Here is a 17501-nt window from a genome sequence, read left to right on the forward strand (position 1 = left end):
CAAAACAGGCATACGTGTACCCATCTAGCAATGACCACTACCAGCTGAGCTCATTTTCTTTTGTCTTCTCTCAGCTTCGCCCCATTTACAGCTGACGCCTCAATCACCAGGTCCCTTTAGAAGAGCGACGGCCTCCCGGCTCCGTCCTATCGGCTCGCTCACCGGACTCTCAGCGCCCCTAAAATAAAAAAACCTGGTGGCCTTGACACAGCACAGCCCCGGTGCGGTGACGTTTGTCATTTTCTCCGTCTTCTGAAAAAGCATCACATCAGAAAAACAACAAAACAAAGAAAAGACACACGACACCATCTTCGTCTCACGTTTGATTAAAACCACGTCTTGTGCTAGGGTAATGCCCGTTCCTGCTTACTCTCTGGCAAGGATGCGTTAATCTGCATACTGTCTTTTTTACTTACTCTCTCTCCAGCTTGTCTTTGATTTGTTTGGCCCGGCATTTGCTTGTCATCCTTCCTTTCGGCTTAGGTTTAGTCGCCTTTTTTCTCCGGGCCTTGATGTCCGGATGCCGTGAACCTGCAGCAATCCTTGCACAAAGCCCTCTTTTACATAAGAAAGGAGAAAAAAGCATGATCGTCAAAGTCACTCGTCACATAGCAGAGTGCCTGTAAGCTTAATTGCGCGATACATCAAGCAGCTATTTCTGTTGCCGCGCGCCTTTTTTCCGGATTTCCCAACGTTCTTCAAGGCCTCCAGCATATTTCCCAATAGAGGCATATTTTGCAAGCGACGAGAGCCATGGAGGCCCATTCACTTGCCTCCCTAAACCTGCTGGCGGCGAATCCGCCGCAATATCCCGAAAACCCGTCAGAGACAAGACTAGAGCCTTTGGTGCTCTACATCTCCAGAGTTCCTGGCACCAGAGGTATTTTGAAGCCCCCTCACAGCATTGCTCGTAGCAAAAACTTACAAATTACTGCAGATGTTATTCTATCACCTTTCAAACCTCAGATCAAGAATGTCACAGGCGGCGATGTCTCCAGCAGCCTCTATTATGTTCATCTCGAGATCCCAATGCTGGATATAACCGGCCCTCAGCCATTGAGAGATGACGCGCAAGGTAGATCCAGCGAGGACAGCTCTATGACGAGGACGATTGCTCGGAAGCCGGTGCCCGGATCAATCTCATCCCAGACTCCCAATATCTCGATACAGGGTGATCAGCAACAGCAACAACAACAGCCTCAGATTACTTTTGGAAACCCGACGTTGCGACCACCAAACGAAGTTATTGTACCTTTCAACTCGCAAGATGCCGACTATGCACCCCCTCTTCCCCCCAGACAATACGAATGGTCGGGCTCGGGATTCACAGAGAGCTCTTCCCAGCATAATGCTCCAGATGGATCACAGCAGTTGCGCCCATCTGCCTCTAGACGCAAGCCTGTCGGGCCACGGCAGCTGAGCGATATACCTCAGAGTCGGGTCTCCATGGACGAAACGGCTCGTTCTAGAGACCAAACCAGGGATCGATCAGCTACTATGGGACATACTAGGCAAAGTCGCTCTCTATCTCCAATGAAGAGCAACGAGTATTCTACGCCACCCTTTACCTTGAGCCTGATAAGGAGGGATCCAGGTACAGGAGATCAGTGGAACGTAGGCAAAATTTCGTCGTACGAGGTGAATACAGAGGTTGGGGAAACAGGCCAGTCTGCCACGTATCTCTCTGCATCCTCGGAACAGCAGTCTCCTCGACATCCACCAATCGATATTCACATTGAAAGCGCAGGATATGCCAAGTTCCGTGGAAGGCCATCAAGCGCCATTCCCCCTAGGAGGAGCATGGATGCCGACCGATCATTCATGGACATGGCACCAGGCCCACGAGCCGATGGGATGTTCTCCAGACAGGTTTCCATGGCGTACTCGAGAAGTTTCGGCTCTGCCATGCGGTCCAAATTTCATCAGATCGAGCAGGCGGCTCGGAAGAAGGCACACAATCGAAGCGAGAGCGAAGCATCGGCCAATTCGTTCAGCTCCGGAGAATACAAGTCCGGATCGCCGACATCTTCACGTCCTGACAAGATGAAGCCGAGAGGATACACCTTTACAAGCCCCTGGGGTGGTAGATGCGAGTTTCGCACGGGGAACGGCGGCCGAAGCTTGCTGTGCCACCATTTCTTGCATGAGGGCGAAGTCGGAGCGTATAATCCGTTGGTCCCCGAGGCGAGTCCGTCAAGGTCGTCCACCGTTGTCAGCGAGTTACGCTTCAATCTTCCGGGCTCTGACTTGTTCCCCTCTGGTGAAGTCCCCAAGGGCGACGACCGCCGTCTTGGCCACTTTAGCAAGTTCATCAAGTCGGCCATGGAACGCTATGAAGATAGAGACGAAGACGACGTAATATCACCGTTTGACGTAAACATAGGCGGCGAGAGAGCTGGAGGAGGCAACCGCGGCAAGCGGGCCAAGCTCGGGAAGCTCATCATATACCACGACGGGCTGAAGATGCTCGATCTGCTGGTGGCAGCCAACATGGGGCTGTGGTGGGGGACATGGGAAAAGAGCTTCTGAAAGCGAGTTGTGCATAGCGTCGATTATGCCATTGAGTAATGCATCATGAAGCGTGTAATTGCTGGTTTCTTTTTCCTTTGTTATTTTTGTTTTTGAATTTGTTTTTATTAATATTATACCTGAATGGCATTAGATAGGAGGTAGTAATGAGTCGTAACACGCCGACGTTGTTTGAGCGGGCGTTCAAGTTATATTAAGCGTCACGTGCCATGTCACGAGCCGGCAATACCACCAATCACTGGCCTAGCAATGTAATCCCGCAGTGCACTAAGCCATTCATCCAAGGCAAAAGAGAGCCATCAAAAGTGCATCACGTCAAAAGTCGCCTCCCGCCCAATCGACGTCCCGCCCCAGGCGAGCCCTGCTCTTTGCAACTCCGTCAATTGCAGCGAATCCCGACGACAATGGCGCCGACTCTCTCCGCCTCGGCAGCAGCCATGCTCGCCAAACGCCAGCTTGCCCGAGCTCCGGCCTCTACCAGCTCGCTCATGATGGCGACGAGGATGCTGGCCACTCCCTACCAGCAGCAGCGGGGATATGCGACTCCCAAGGGACCCCCGCCACAGAACTTCCGAACGAGCAAGCAGGTCGAGTGGGTGTGGGAAAAGGACAGCTTGTTGGACCGGCTGGGCAAGTACTTCCTCATGACCGAGATGGCCAGAGGAATGTACGTCCTGCTGGAGCAGTTCTTCCGACCACCGTATGTTATACCGACTCTGGAGATTCAGGGTTTTCACTGGAGACTGGTGTGAATAAGATTGCTGACTGGAAGGACGCAGCTACACCATCTACTACCCATTCGAAAAGGTACGCAGGTTGCACGGGGGATGAGCTAGATATCCATGGAGAGCCGCCTTTGGCCATTGAGCTGCGATTAACACTTTTCTTAGGGCCCCATTTCTCCCCGATTCCGTGGCGAACACGCGCTGAGACGATACCCCTCTGGTGAAGAGCGATGCATTGCTTGCAAGCTCTGCGAGGCCGTAAGGACCCCGCCAATATCCCGGCTGTTGAAAGCGCATGTACAGGGATTGGGAAATGCTAATTGTATATGTGAATAGATCTGTCCTGCCCAAGCCATTACCATTGAAGCCGAAGAACGTGCTGATGGCTCTCGCCGCACTACCCGCTACGATATCGACATGACAAAGTGCATCTACTGCGGTTTCTGCCAGGAGTCCTGCCCCGTCGACGCCATCGTGGAGTCTCCCAACGCAGAGTACGCGACTGAGACCAGAGAAGAGCTGCTGTACAACAAGGGTAAGTTTGTGAAGGAATCCAGTGGAGATGAGATTTGCAGCGGTATATACTGATACAACCATTACAGAGAAGCTGCTGTCCAACGGAGACAAGTGGGAGCCTGAACTTGCTGCCGCCATTCGCGCAGATTCACCTTACCGATAAGCTACACAAATCTAATTCCAAATTGTATGATGTGAGGGGAGAGAGAACCATTAGAAGAGAGGCACCAACGGAGGAGTCATGGACAACAGGATTGTACATAAGATTGGCGCTAAACAAAAAAATAAGCCTTGTATTCGAATTTCGGCCATGGAATGAGTGAATGAGCGGGAAATATGAAGAAAAGTGACTGCTATAGGTTTTAAAGTATGGTAGCAATGAACTGAGGTCGGCGTTACGCTGAAGCTACCGTCCAATTATCTGGGAAACATGTTGGCCCCTTTGCTCAAAAACGATTCTGAATAACCGAGGCCGTTTCCACTAACTCCGAGACATTAAAGATGTCTAATGCCGGCCAACTGTGCTTATGGGAGATTGGAACCATTCTGAGAGGGGTCTTGGTCGTTATCACTGCCTCCAAGGGCAGTTCTGGTTTCTCTGGGGTCATGGTTGTCTACTGGTCTGTCCTTCTTCTTTCTTTTGATACTGTCTTGGAGTTTCAATAGGAAATACATTAGGAGAGTTAACTTGCCAATGGTCACTTTCATATTGAACTTTGGGTCGAGTTGGGTAAGTTCTCAGAGAATGTGTTCAGAATGCCAATTGAGGAGAGATGCGACGTGGTATTCATAGGTACGCTTATGTGTTTCTTTGAAGATGTCCTTTTTGCCAAATATCATTCTAATTGTCAATCTTGGTTCGTCATACGTACATGTTATCAAACTCGGTCATGCAGTGACAAGTGTGTGCTAAGCAAACTGTATAGACTTCTGTGACTGAGTGTCCTACCAATAATACACAAGTATGTACTAATTCAACTCCCTTGATACAGAATCATATCAATAACGAAATTAAGTATGTCTTAAATCTCCTTAGCAACAGTAGAAGCATATACTCTTCACTGCTCCAAGCCATACTCACACAATGCCTTGCATCTTCAGCTTCACCAATCCGGAGCTCTCCATTCCCGCTGATTCAGCCACCCCCTCCAGCCCACCAGCTGCACGTGACTCCTCATCTCTCTCCCCTCCGCACTCCAGCTTTCCCATGTAGTGAATGTACCTTTGTACCGACCCAGCTCCGAAAAACCTCCAATAGACCGAGTAATAGCCAGCGAGAAATTTATCATCGCCGGAGCAGCGAAACCACGTCTCGTCACCTTTACAAAAAAACCCGCCCTGCCGCAAACCCGCAGTCAACCGACGCCCTCCCCTTCCAATTGACCTCGCCTCTTTTTCTTCTTCTTCTTTACCTTCCTCCCCTCACAAAAGCCGCAATCATGTTCCGCACTGCTGTCCTCCGCACATCCGCCTCGGCCGTCCGCGCTGTTGCCCGACCCGTCGCCATCCGAAGAACAGCTGCCCTGGCCGCTGCTCCCCGCGCCGTCGCCGCTCCTTTCCGTGTCCAGAGCCTCATGGGCGTGAGGATGTACAGCGCTGGTGGTGGCTTGCACAAGGAGGAGGTTGAGGGCCGCATCATGAGCCTGCTGCAGGGATTCGACAAGGTAGGCTTAAACCAGCTCGCTCTATTATTTCGCAGTTGTTTGTCATCTCGGAGTCAGTCGGAGGATCGTTTGAGGAAATGGGAGGCGACATCAGTGAAACACTGTGGGATGCATTGTGTTTAGCAGAGGAATAACTGCGCAATGGCAAGATTTGGACCTGAGAAGTTGTTCTTGATGGAGGCGGGGGAGCAAAAGAGAGCGGGGTGCAACAACATCGTCATGTTGGATATGCGCCGGTCCATACCTTGACATTTTTCATTTTAATTATTGTGTACGCAACCATTTTTGCTAACTTCATGCGCTCCAGGTCAACGACGCTGCCAACGTACGTCCGGAAATACCACCACGCGCAAAACCCCCACTCATCGAATGACATTCCTAACTGTACCCTTTTTACAGATCAAGCCCACTGCTCACTTCGCCAACGACCTCGGCCTGGACAGTCTCGACACCGTTGAGGTCGTCATGGCCATCGAGGAGGAGTTCAGCATCGAGATCCCCGACAAGGACGCCGACAGCATCCACTCCAGTAAGAGAGTCGCATCCCCCTAGATATCAAATTGTGCTCACACTCCGTTTGCAGTTGACAAGGCTGTCGAGTACATTCTCAACCAGCCCGATGCCCACTAAATTACTCCCGACCCGAACGACTCTGGAAACGCTGGCCAACCAACCCCTTGTTTTTCTCCTCCTTTAACTCTCCAAAGTCCCTCCCTCGTTATGGCACTTGAAATTCCCTCCTACGATATACCCGGATATGAAGAGGTCAGGATATAAGGGATGGGGTTTACCGAGATAAAATAATGAATTTGTTTGGGGACTTGTAAAATATAAAAAAAGGCCATTCACGGTCAAAACAGGTGATACCAGGTGATGGTAAAAAAAAAAGAATCTCAACTAATTTTTTTTTCTTCATCTTCGAGAGACAGAGAGAGAGGGACAAAGGGACTCTTCTTTTATTTCGCCAGTGTTTTCCAGGATCCGACGGAACGGAGTGTGATGATGGGGGAAAGGTTCAGAAATGGGAAGTGTTAGAACGGGAAGAAAAAAGGACGATTGTATTGATGGTGGTCGGAGACGCTGCGAGAAACGGTCTTTGCAGCTTATCCCTTGTACTAGTGTATAGAAGAATCATTTTACTCTCCACCGAATTGCCAGAGTTGGTATCTGTCGTGATGTGAAAAATAATGAGCTGCCATTAACGATTTCTCTCAAACATATCTACAGAATAAGTAGACTTACAGGACATTCACAAATAAACGCGATAGTACTATAGGTTGATTATTAACGAAAGATACAAACGAATGCCGTAAATGCATCTTGGAACTCCAAGCTCAATATTTCACCTGATTGCATATACAAATTCCCCTATCCTAATGATACATACACCTTAAACGCAGATAAATCATAGTTATTGACGGGCGTAACCTGAGAGGTATTAATTACGGTTGCTTCCAAGCTCGCTGCCCCCAAAACGTGACTCCAACGGTCGACGCAGCTCCTCCGAACATATCCTGGAGAGAAAAAAGTAGATCCAAGTTGGTTCCGCCCCTTATTATATCCACCTTCAATATCTGCTTCATCGTCCGTGTGAAATGAACAAGGTCCCCAGTCTCAGTAACCGCAAAGCGAAAAAGGAGTATTAACTGGAAACCAGGGCAAATGCTAAAATAAAGCGGAGAAAAAAAAAATAGATGATCCAGTAGTTTGTTACTTTCATTTTTTTCTTATGATGAAAGCATATGATGCTTGTTGTTGCTAACTCCTTTGATAGACCGTAGACCAGAAAATGAGAGGTATGACTTCAGGGCGTGGCTGTCCTAGATGGCTCCTCGACGGCATGACGGAAAGATGAAAAAATAGAAAAACGCAAAAAACTCCAACCTATATAGTATATATACACCCCCTGTGTCCCTTTTTGTTTTCCCTTTCCCAGCCCTTGGCGATGTTGGATGCCGGATGATGATTTTGTGTGTTCCCCTTCCAAAGATTGCCATCGATATTGCGAGAGAAGACGAGAGAGAAGAGAAGAAAAAGTAAAGCGAAAAGAAGCAAGTAGCTTGGAAGGACATCCGGAAAAATTCGATGGACTGAACTCTCGGTTTCCAAGAAAAATGCACGTCGCATGGCGCGCTGTCGTCTGGTTCGTAGATCGTCATGCCTTCGTCAAAAATGGTGTGATTCCTCCGTTTCGTCGATTGTAGTTTTAAAGGGTTGGGGGTATCTTGTCTAAAGAAATATGCTCCGCCATATTTTTGTATTTTCCTCTTCGCGAAGTCTATTACCTTCCGTTGACTGGTACAGCGTCTCGTCCCTCCTTGGTGCCGTTAGAAGCAGGCACTGTCTTGCTGGCGGCGGCGGCATTGGCATATGAGCTGTAGGCTCCCAGTGCCAAACCGGAAGAGCCGCGCTTGCGAATCTTTGATGATGAAGAGTCTTCCTCCTCTTCCATGCTGAAGACGAAAGCAGGGTCCTCTTCATCAATCGGAGTGGTAAATCTGCCAGTGACGGACGAACCAATGCTGGCGCTGGAGACGTGGCGCTCTAGACTGCGGTCCTTGCCGATGGGTGAGATACCATTGCTGGCGTTACGGCTGACGGTGGGGTGCAGAAGCGGGCTTGAGCTATTCAACGTGTCATCCAGCCGGCTGCGTTGGAGCTGCTGTGACAGGACCGACATGGTTTCGTTTCCGGCCCCGGCAGATGCCCGGAGGTCGTTCGACATTTCTTTAGCTAGGATCGAATTTCGCAGGGGGCTGCCAACATGGCCGAAAGCTGATCCGGCAGCGCTTCGGGCCGATCTGGTCATCTCCTCCTCTTCCTTCTGACGCTGGAACAGGGGTCCCCATCGGCTCGGGCTTGAACCGATGGGGCTGCCATACTTGCCAAGACTACCGAAGCTGAAGTCGGGCCTCTCGTCTCGCATCGAGCCTCTCCGGGCCTTTTCTGCTGGGGTCAACAGATCCTGCAAATCGCCAGGAACAAGATTTTCCGGCACGTTGTCGTCGTCGCCAAAGGCAAACTCAGCCTCCCAATCGCGGTCAACCATGTTCTTGGGCATGCTGGCACTGAGCAGTCGTGGCTTGGGATATCGGGTCGAATGCATAATTCGCTTCCCAAAGTACTCTTCGCCTGTGAGATGCTGCGAGTCTGGAGGGCTGCCGGCGGTGGGGGTAGCAAGATGCTCGGATGACCCAAAGGCTGACGAGTGGAGCAGCTTGAGCGTCTCGGAGGTGCGTTGGTCCTTGATGCTGCTAAGTGATGGAGACGGTGATTCGAGGCCAAACTTTGACGGCACAGACGAAGGCCATGGCGCAGCAGGGAAACGGGCGGCGTTGGAGATGCCGTTGGAGTCGAACGAAGAGGGCAATGGTGCATCGAGCACGGACAAGCCCCTTGCAGCGGGCGACAGGCCAAAGCCAAGGCGAGAGGGGTCGTCGTCGGGAGGAGAGCCATAGCTAGACTCTGTGACGGAGTATGGCGCATCAATGGTAGGGGGGCCGTTATCGTGGCCACTAGAGAGGCCGAGCTCCTGAATCTCATCGCCGTGATAAGGATATACGGCTTGGTCGGCGCGGTAGAGGGACGAGGTCAAGGCACTGGCGGTCGAATGGCTGAAGGGGCTACTGACAGAGCCCGGGGTCTGGGAGACGGGACTGGCGCCGCCCGCACGATTGGCAAGATTGAGGGGATTTGGGCCGATGGTAACGCCATTCTTACCGTAGTTGATTCGGCGGCCGTCGGGCAGGACGTGGATGTTTGCGCACTTGGGGCCAAACTTGCAGTTACCCTAAGAGGAAAGCCCATGGTCAGCCAACCAATCTAGACACATCTGTCTTTGTCATGCCATGGCGCAGCAAGCGAGAGGTCGCAGAAAAAAAAGGGATTCAGAGAAGGACGTGGAGCACATCGGACGAGCTTCGGAGAGGATGTAGATGGGTGCGGGTATTTTCGGGCAAGGACAAAAAGAAATGGGATCAATGTTGGTTTTTGGCCTTGGTATCTCTGGTTGTCGCAATGGGTGACGATCACGGAACCAAAATATGCAAGATATGACAAACACAGACGCACACACAAAAAAAAGAGCAGTGCTCACCTTTGCGAAATATTTGCAAATCGTCTCCGAGGCGGCGCCCAGGTCATGGCTGAAGGGACAGGCATTGCCGGCCTGGCAGGCTCCCTGGCGGAAAAACTTGCACGGGACGTGCGATGTGTCTACAAGCAGCAATCAGAGGTCAGCGCATGCTCGGGCAATCAGTCGTTGCTCATCGTGAGGCTCGAGCCGTGGTCGTGTGCCGGGCTTCGGTGGGGGAGGCCCTAGACACTGGAGGCGGCAAACAGAAGAGCAGAGGATTTGTGTAACGTACTGGGCGGGCTGCGCGGCATGCTATGATGGCTGCTTCCGTGAGCGGCGCTGGGGATGCTGAGGCTGCCGCTGCGCATGTGGCGATACTCGGGCATCGTGGCGATGGGAGACGAGAGTCGCGAGGCTCGGCGGTCGAGCGCAGAGGGAACAAGAGGTGAAACTAGAGGAAGAGGAGAAGAAGTGCTGCGAGCGTGACGGATCGAGTTTGAGGGGGAGAAATTGGGGTTTAGGTGCTGCGCGGGCGGTAAAATGACAGCGTGGGCGGGGATAGAGGGGACGGAGGGGGGAGACAAGGCCCCTGGAGGCGCTGGAGGCGCTGTACAGGCAGCCGTAGGGGGGCCCTGTAGCTGGATTCCAGCAGCGCCAGCGCCAGCGCCAGCATCCGGGCCGCCGACGCCGAACTGGTACGGGTTAATGTAGTGCATGTGCGAGTGCTCGGCTCCAGAGGCTGCCCGTCCATGTACTTGCAACACTTGGCCGACGCTGGTGATATGGGTATCCCCTTGACCTTGACGATGACGATTCTGATGATTGACTTGGTGACCACTCATATACCCGCTTCCCGCAGAATCTTTGTGTCTCAGCACGGCTCGTAGCAGCGCTCCCGGCCGTCGTAGCCTCTGGGGCGGGAGCACAGTGTATCGGTCGTGGATCGCGGCCATCCGCTTATGGAGAAGCAGGGTGGAACTGTGGTAATAAGAGATAACAGGGCCGAGAACCAGTCCGAAGACGATATGAAGACGGAAAGATAATGAACGAGAGTGGACGAATAACTGGCAAGAGAGAAGAGAATCGGCGAAAAAGAACAGGAAGAGGAAGAAGACAAGTAGAAGAAAGCAGGGCGTGATTTGCGCCTGCTACCACGTTTTTGTACTACTCGGTCCCAACATAAACGTCAAAAGAGTACGGAGTAGGCGCTCCCGTATTATCGACTAGCAGCAGCTTAATTTGAGGCTGTCGATGGGCTCTGCTGTGGTCAGTCGCCCGTCTGTCAGCAGTGCATGTACCGAGTCTGCGGGTCCACCGGGTTCGAGAGCTCATCAGCGGCCGGTACTGCAGAGGATGTGAGATTCCGTAGACTGGCAGTCGATCAACTAAATCGAATGATATCCAAGGCGGCCGCGACAAGGGGGGGTGCAGGGGGAGCAGGACAGGGAGGGTCAGTTGAGGTGCTGGTAATATATCACGGCAGATGTCGATGAGTCGGCCGTCTATCAAGCCGATGCACGGGGACGTCTAGCTTATTATATAGGTATGTCTGCATCTGCAAAGAACAGACGGAGGGAGGTTCAAGTGTCTAAGATGTGTAGGTACATGTATTTACTCATGATATGTGCTGGTATACGCTGCGAGCCCCTCTCGTTCGCGTCAGGAGCACGTCCTGTTCATCAGCTCCGAAGCCAAAGCGCAACCATGTACCCCAGTGGCGAGGGTCTTTTGGATAAGCAAAGAATAGGTAGTTGGATATGATGGTCAAGAGAGAGGCGTGTAGATACGGGGACAGGCATGGGCGTAGGTGTAGTTGTGTTAGTCAAAGTAGACGCTGTGGATGGGAGATGTAGGCGTGGGAGATGTAGGCGTGGGTGTAGATGCGGATGCGGAGGACGGCGTCCTCGGAGTCATCAGGATGGTGTGCTGAAACAACACAGCTCTTTGGCGATGGCCTCGAGGTACTTCACATCCAGCGCCAAATACGAAGACCGGGCATGTATCAGCGTTGGATCAAGTTGGTTGCATGTTATATGCGAATGCCGCTAGCCGGAGCAAGAGCCCGCGCAAGTTGGTGAGGCGGCTGTTCGATGCCCCTCGAGTATCGCCTTCTTCTTCCAAGACACGGCGAGGCGATCATACATGTAGTTAAGCCACTAGTCTCAGAGATAGACTGAGGGCTAGCAGAGCGTTGGCCAGCTCAAGGTTTCGATTCAGCTCGGAAGCGACCGTCGCTCCCGTTTCTGACTCGGGCAAGGCTCAGAATAGCAATGATGGTGGATCTGACAGCCTTGGAAGTGTTTCAAAATACGGTCGATACGGCCCCGAGTTGAGTTGAAAGACGGCGATGTTTCCAAGAAACCGGACTTGATAGCCCACTTGCCGAAGCGGAGGGGCGAGGAAGACATGGAAGCATGCCACTCGCTGTGGGCCGACATTCCTTTGGCCCAGAACAACATCAAGTCCCTCATCCGCTCAGATGCGAGAATCGGCCGGCGTTGAAACTCTTGTGCATGCCTCCTCGTTTGACATGGCCAAAGAGAATTGCGCACCTTGTCTCTATGTGTCTTGATGCATACAGTATGTGCCCATCTGTATGCATCCGAAATGATGCCTGCATCTGTAGCCACCCTGCTGCAGATCATTCATGGCAGCTATGAGCACGGGGCCATCTTGTCGATGATCTTGCCCCGTAGCGATTTGCATGGCATTTGGGCGTCTCCACGGCCGGTAAATAAAATATATAAAAAAGGGCAATAATAACCACACCATGATCCTGGCCTCTTTATCAGATGTGCTCGGCAGAATACATATGTAACAAGACAACATCAGAGGTTCACGCCCACACCATCAAAGCCGCGATATATCCACACGAACGGTAGTACCGCTACGACTTGCATGGTACTCGGAATTCGTACTTCGTACTCTGTAGACACATTTTGGCCTCTTTACCGGAATGTTCGCAACGCTAGTCGAATGGGTTTGCCTCGTGTTACGCATGAGTTTGTCATCCAGGGCCGTCGAAATGTCTTGGCTGAGCCGCGTTTGCGAAGCCATCATCGCCTGCCCACGCAATCTTGTCCCACATCGAGGCGTTTAAAATAGATCAAAGATTGTCAAAGACGGGCCCCAGCCGCTACTGTTACACCGCATATGATAGTACATCTTGATTCGGTAACTTGTCGGTAGTATTGCAGCCGTCTCCAGCGTCTCCAGCTACCTACAGCACATACAGGCAGTAAGCACATATGATTCCACGGCCGTCGAGTGCTTTTCATGTCGACAGCTTCTATGGAGCCTCTGTGCTTACCTGTAGCTTGTCCAGTGCTTCCGGCCTGCAGCTACGCCGATACCTGACTTGTACCAGAAGCATGGATCGTGTACTCTGCTCTCTGCCCTCACCAGCTTGAGCAACCTCCCGCGCGCTAGCACAACCTGGGCTTGTCAAACCGACCGCCGACTCTCAGTGAGGAAACACGGCCGTCGCAGGGAAAAGCACAGACGGATAGAGTGCGCGCGCGAGACAGCGCCAGCGAGCTGATCCCAGTCGATTTGCCTGGACATGGCTAGGGAGCCAGTAGGCGTCTCGGCAAGGTGGTACCTACTACCGGTATATCCAGCAAAAGAACGAGGTCAGTACACTGAATGCGTGAATCCGGGGAAATCGCCCATCTCCCTGGCAATCCCTGCAGGACGCCACAAAAGCATAGAGCCGGGATTCAGAGCCATTAGTTCGGGCTTCATCAGGTGCCAGGAATAGAAGGCATGCACTCGTCATCACCGCCCGGGATGCTATCGAGCCGAGATGCAGATTGCAAGTAGTAGTAGTAATCCATATTGAGGCTGAGACAATGACGAGAGCAAGCAGTTGGTAGTATTTCCATCTCGCCTTGCGGTAGAAAGTTGATATGCAAGCCGTATGTATGTAAAGTATACTCGTATGCACATGTAGAGACGCGCAGTACCTCAACCGAGAGTACGGAGTAGTAGCACATGAGGTTGTGGTATCTCTTATCTGGCGCCAGAATTATTCCGACGCTCCCCCATTCGGCCTCGCCTGCATCAACCTCCAGACGAGACGAGACGCGATGCGAGCGACAAAATGCCTCCGTGCTATCACAAACACAAAACACCTCGATGGCGCCACAAAGAGGAGAAGACGCCAATAATCGCACGCCCGGCCGGACCGCTCGAAACGACTCGTCAATTCCCCCCAGCTCCCGCCATTGTTCCTTTGCCTGGTCCGGTCTCAGCTGTGCAAACTTCTTGATTTTTCCACGACGCTTCGGCCCATGACTTGCATCCATCGTCTGCATCCATCGTCCACTTATGGCTCAGACCAGCCCTCCTTGCCTCCATGGCCGTCGGCATGTCTCAGGGCAAACGGAGCGCTGGTTTTGCCCTCATGCCCGGGCTAGCGAATGGGGTTGTGTGCCAACTCCCAACTCCGAGGCGATGTGCGGTGCCTCTACATTGATTTGGTTAGACAGCTATCTATCTCTTCTTCGAGGCGACATGGGCTACATGCTATCCGCCATGTCTTGTCTCGATACCTGCCGATCCTTGCTTTTTCATGTTTCGCCTTCATTCCGATTCGCTTCCCACTTGCAGCTATCTGCCTTCTAATCCCTTCTTCATAGATGCTAATAACCGCTGACTAAAAGGCGACAAAACACACATCAGATACTCTCCCACCAAAAAAAGAACGTCGCACCTCTCGGTCGATAGGGGCTTGTGCAACATCCACGAAGCTGCCTGTACCTGTCGACGCTTTTCCCTTTCCAGCATCAAGAACGGGAGGCTGTTCGTTGCCTCTGCTTGGGCGTTGGACGTGAGAGGCTATCAACGACAAACGACGCCACCAAGAGGCCATGTGCAGGGGCAGCCGAGTGCTTGGATTCTGACTAGCGATATGGCTTAAGCCCATGTCCAGACACCTGCCCACACCGGCCGGTCAGCCTCAGTCCGCCGAGGTACTAGTCGTCGGCTAGTCTGATGATAGATGCCATCACCACCTCCCGCATTTGACTTTTGAGCCCATCAGCCGCGAATGATATCTGCCGCTCAAACCACGCTACCTTGGCCGATAGCCTTCGATACGAAATGCGCCGCCGTGCTATTGGCGAAGGATGTGAATTCCCAAATGTTCATGTGGCTGTCGTGGGAGACGGACACATGCATGGCTTGTTCTTCCGAATCCCAGCCAACCACAGGACGAGCTTCACGCCTTGCCTGCAAGTGCACCGGCATGCCGCATCTGCTCACACCTTTTGCCCGCCCTATTATGCATCCTTATGCACATCTCAAGCGCTAACGCAAGCATGTGTGAAGATGCATGCATGGTGGGGACGCACTCAGAAGCTCTGTACGAGGGTCATGCGTCCCGCATCGACGTTGCAATACTCCATACTACCGACCTCCCCTCGGCATCACCTACGCACAGCTACACGCAGTTACATGCAGCTACACGGCGCAAACTGTGCTTACCAGATGCGAATCATCGGTTCTAGAAACATGAGTTGATATCACCCCCTGATGCTTTTTTTTACGTCTTGTCACTTAGCCCTTTGGCTTTTACTACTGTCTCCCCCTTTCAGTAGTGAGTTGCTAACCCATTAGCATCCGAAGTGCGCTCCATACAGTTGCGGACACTTTGCGGGCTGGCTTCACGCTTTCTCTCTATTTGCTTTGGCTCTCCCAGTTGTTTCTGGTCTAGGTGTGGGCCGTCCCAGGCGGCCCTCTCCGCATCTGCCACCTCTCATTCCCGTAAATTGTCTTATGGCGAAAGCCAACTTTGAGAAACGTCTGACGCTGGCCTTCGTATCTTAACCACATCTCGGGTGTTCTGGAGTAATACGATGGACCAGAGTTCGGGAAACCATTTACGATGTGGCATTGATAGACGGCCTAGTCGGGTCTTCTACTGTCTACTCGCACGCCCCCTTCGTCTTGTTGCTTTGTTCACTGGAGCCGCAGCTGGCGCAAGCCCTCGGAGGCTCAGACCGTTGCGACATCCCTGTTAGTTTGGTGTCTGCTTCACATCTATGCCTCTAATCCTGCAAGATCTGCCACTTTCAGACCAAGCACTCCATTACTGAATCTCATGATCCCTGCCCACTCACCCCACTGAGATGCCGGCTGTGATGGCCAACCCTGTCCACCTGTCCCGGCTAGTTTTGTGGTCATCCGCCCAACGACACCATTCACACGCCTCCCCCCTCCTCTATTTGTGCGTTTCCTTGCCTCCTGAGAAGTTCTTGGCGGTATCGTCAAGGGGTATCACCATGCACCAGATGATGCGCCATCATATCGTCTTCCAATCAGCAAAGGTCACAGACGCCTTGGGATAGGTAATTATGACGTTTGCTGTATTCTTTTGCGGCTCTTTTTCACCAGAGCCTTCCCGGTTTTGCTCCGGCTTTCACTTGCTCCGGATTTGGAATCCGAATCTTGACTCTCATTGCTTTCCTCTCTGTGGCAAGGCATCTTCTACTATGTAGCTTTGTTCTAGTGGCACCCGGATACCTTGACTTATATAAGCAATTCTCGTGATACTTCATAACAAGCCCAAGCCAGGACAGACGTTGCACTACGCCGGTACGCCGAAGACCACATCAACTATATTCCCGGACTCTTTCACGGCCCTAGTGCCGATTCTAAACGGGCCGCCTAGTTTGTGGGCTCTAGAGACAGTCTGAATCCTGACTGATCCTGATTTGACGTTTACTCGGCTTTGTCATGGGCAAGCGCCATGATGGGCTTACCATGGATCCCTGGCCCTTATTGGAAGATCCATGCAAGCCATGGTTACCGTAAAGAGGCAATTCTTTTGCATGTGACGGCAACAGATTTCGAGAGTGGGTGCATGCGCCCGTCCAGATCTAGTAAATGCAGGCAGCACGGAAACTTTAATCCGTCTTGGCCCAGTAACGGGCCTCTCATCGAGCCAATGAGTGACACACGCCTGAGCGTGTTGCTTGAGAAATCTCCCTGCACCAGGATTCCATTCGATCTATTTGTCCGAAACCTTCTTCACTATGTAAGCCTCTTTTCGCTTCGCGATTCCTCAATCAGGTTTGAGACCTGGCTCTCTTTCAATGAGGGGCAATCATTTGCGTGAACCCCCCCTTTTTTTGGTTTTTACGAGACAATTTCACGTGCTATCAAGAGGTGTTGTGACAGTTTGTCTTATGCAAGCATTAATACTTGTGATGGAAGTACGTCAAGGGGTGTGTCCCAGGATGAGTGAGACTGCCAAATGAGTGTTGTGACTACGCGTATGAGACTACAGTGTGATTTGCAACTCGTGATTCGCAAATGACATTCTTTTAGCATTGTCATCGTTTAGGACTCAATTTTGCTTTTAAGATACCGCTAAAAGACGTAATTGGCCAGTTCTATGATTTGATATCCGAGGTAGCGCACTCAAAAGTAGGGCGAAGTAGATTCTGGCTGTGCCTGAACAGTGAGGCTCGCATTAGGATATCTGACAGTTGACATGATATCGCCTAATTTAGAGTCGACAGCTGTCATCTGTCTTGTGCTTTAGTTTTTGCCAGCGAGGCAAGCTAGCTATGCATACGGATCAGCTGAGTTATTATGGTTCGATCAAGAAGAATTAACTTTTGACAGCTGTAGCTGTGGCGTGTGAGATGTGATGAATTTTTGGGGTTGAGCAGCACTTGGAGATGAGATTATCGAAGAGAGAGAGAAAGTATTATTGTCGCTTCTAAGAAGATTAGACTTGTATATGCAATTGTGATGGAAGATATTTCAAGTTGGAAGTAATATGTCTGATGAGCCAAAATGGGAAAGCAATTGCTCATTGTTGAGCGACAATTCTCATAGACCATGTCAACGGTATATACTACCATCTCAACTTTCATTGATGATGTTTTGGTTTCATCGATTGAAGCCATCAACGACGATATATATCACTGGCTTCTAAATAAGGTGATGGAGTGAAGGCTAACGCCCATGTATAATTAACAA

The 17501-nt window shown here is 51.5% G+C and overlaps 4 protein-coding genes across 4 annotated transcripts; 3 read left to right on the forward strand and 1 right to left on the reverse strand.

Moving 5' to 3' along the window:
• Positions 1 to 753: 753 nt before the first annotated feature.
• On the forward strand, positions 754 to 2529 carry T069G_03553 (uncharacterized protein; the record flags this gene model as incomplete). The annotated part of the gene is made up of 2 exons (XM_056170763.1): positions 754 to 880; positions 938 to 2529. The coding sequence occupies 2 exons, from the start codon at positions 754 to 756 to the stop codon at positions 2527 to 2529; spliced, it is 1719 nt and encodes a 572-aa protein (XP_056031655.1).
• A 404-nt stretch (positions 2530 to 2933) lies between these two features.
• T069G_03554 (4Fe-4S binding domain-containing protein) lies at positions 2934 to 3933 on the forward strand (the record flags this gene model as incomplete). Its single annotated transcript, XM_056170764.1, has 5 exons — positions 2934 to 3229; positions 3309 to 3336; positions 3420 to 3512; positions 3591 to 3789; positions 3857 to 3933. 5 exons carry the CDS (start codon positions 2934 to 2936, stop codon positions 3931 to 3933), a joined length of 693 nt encoding a protein of 230 aa, XP_056031656.1.
• A 1276-nt stretch (positions 3934 to 5209) lies between these two features.
• Positions 5210 to 6064, forward strand: T069G_03555 (phosphopantetheine attachment site domain-containing protein; the record flags this gene model as incomplete). The annotated part of the gene is made up of 4 exons (XM_056170765.1): positions 5210 to 5434; positions 5742 to 5759; positions 5834 to 5963; positions 6018 to 6064. The coding sequence occupies 4 exons, from the start codon at positions 5210 to 5212 to the stop codon at positions 6062 to 6064; spliced, it is 420 nt and encodes a 139-aa protein (XP_056031657.1).
• Positions 6065 to 7715: 1651 nt separating this feature from the next.
• Positions 7716 to 10225, reverse strand: T069G_03556 (uncharacterized protein; the record flags this gene model as incomplete). Its single annotated transcript, XM_056170766.1, has 4 exons — positions 7716 to 8058; positions 8113 to 9224; positions 9531 to 9649; positions 9802 to 10225. 4 exons carry the CDS (start codon positions 10223 to 10225, stop codon positions 7716 to 7718), a joined length of 1998 nt encoding a protein of 665 aa, XP_056031658.1.
• Positions 10226 to 17501: the final 7276 nt, after the last annotated feature.

This window comes from Trichoderma breve, chromosome 2 (genome assembly GCF_028502605.1).
Source record: "Trichoderma breve strain T069 chromosome 2, whole genome shotgun sequence".
NCBI lineage: Eukaryota > Fungi > Ascomycota > Sordariomycetes > Hypocreales > Hypocreaceae > Trichoderma > Trichoderma breve.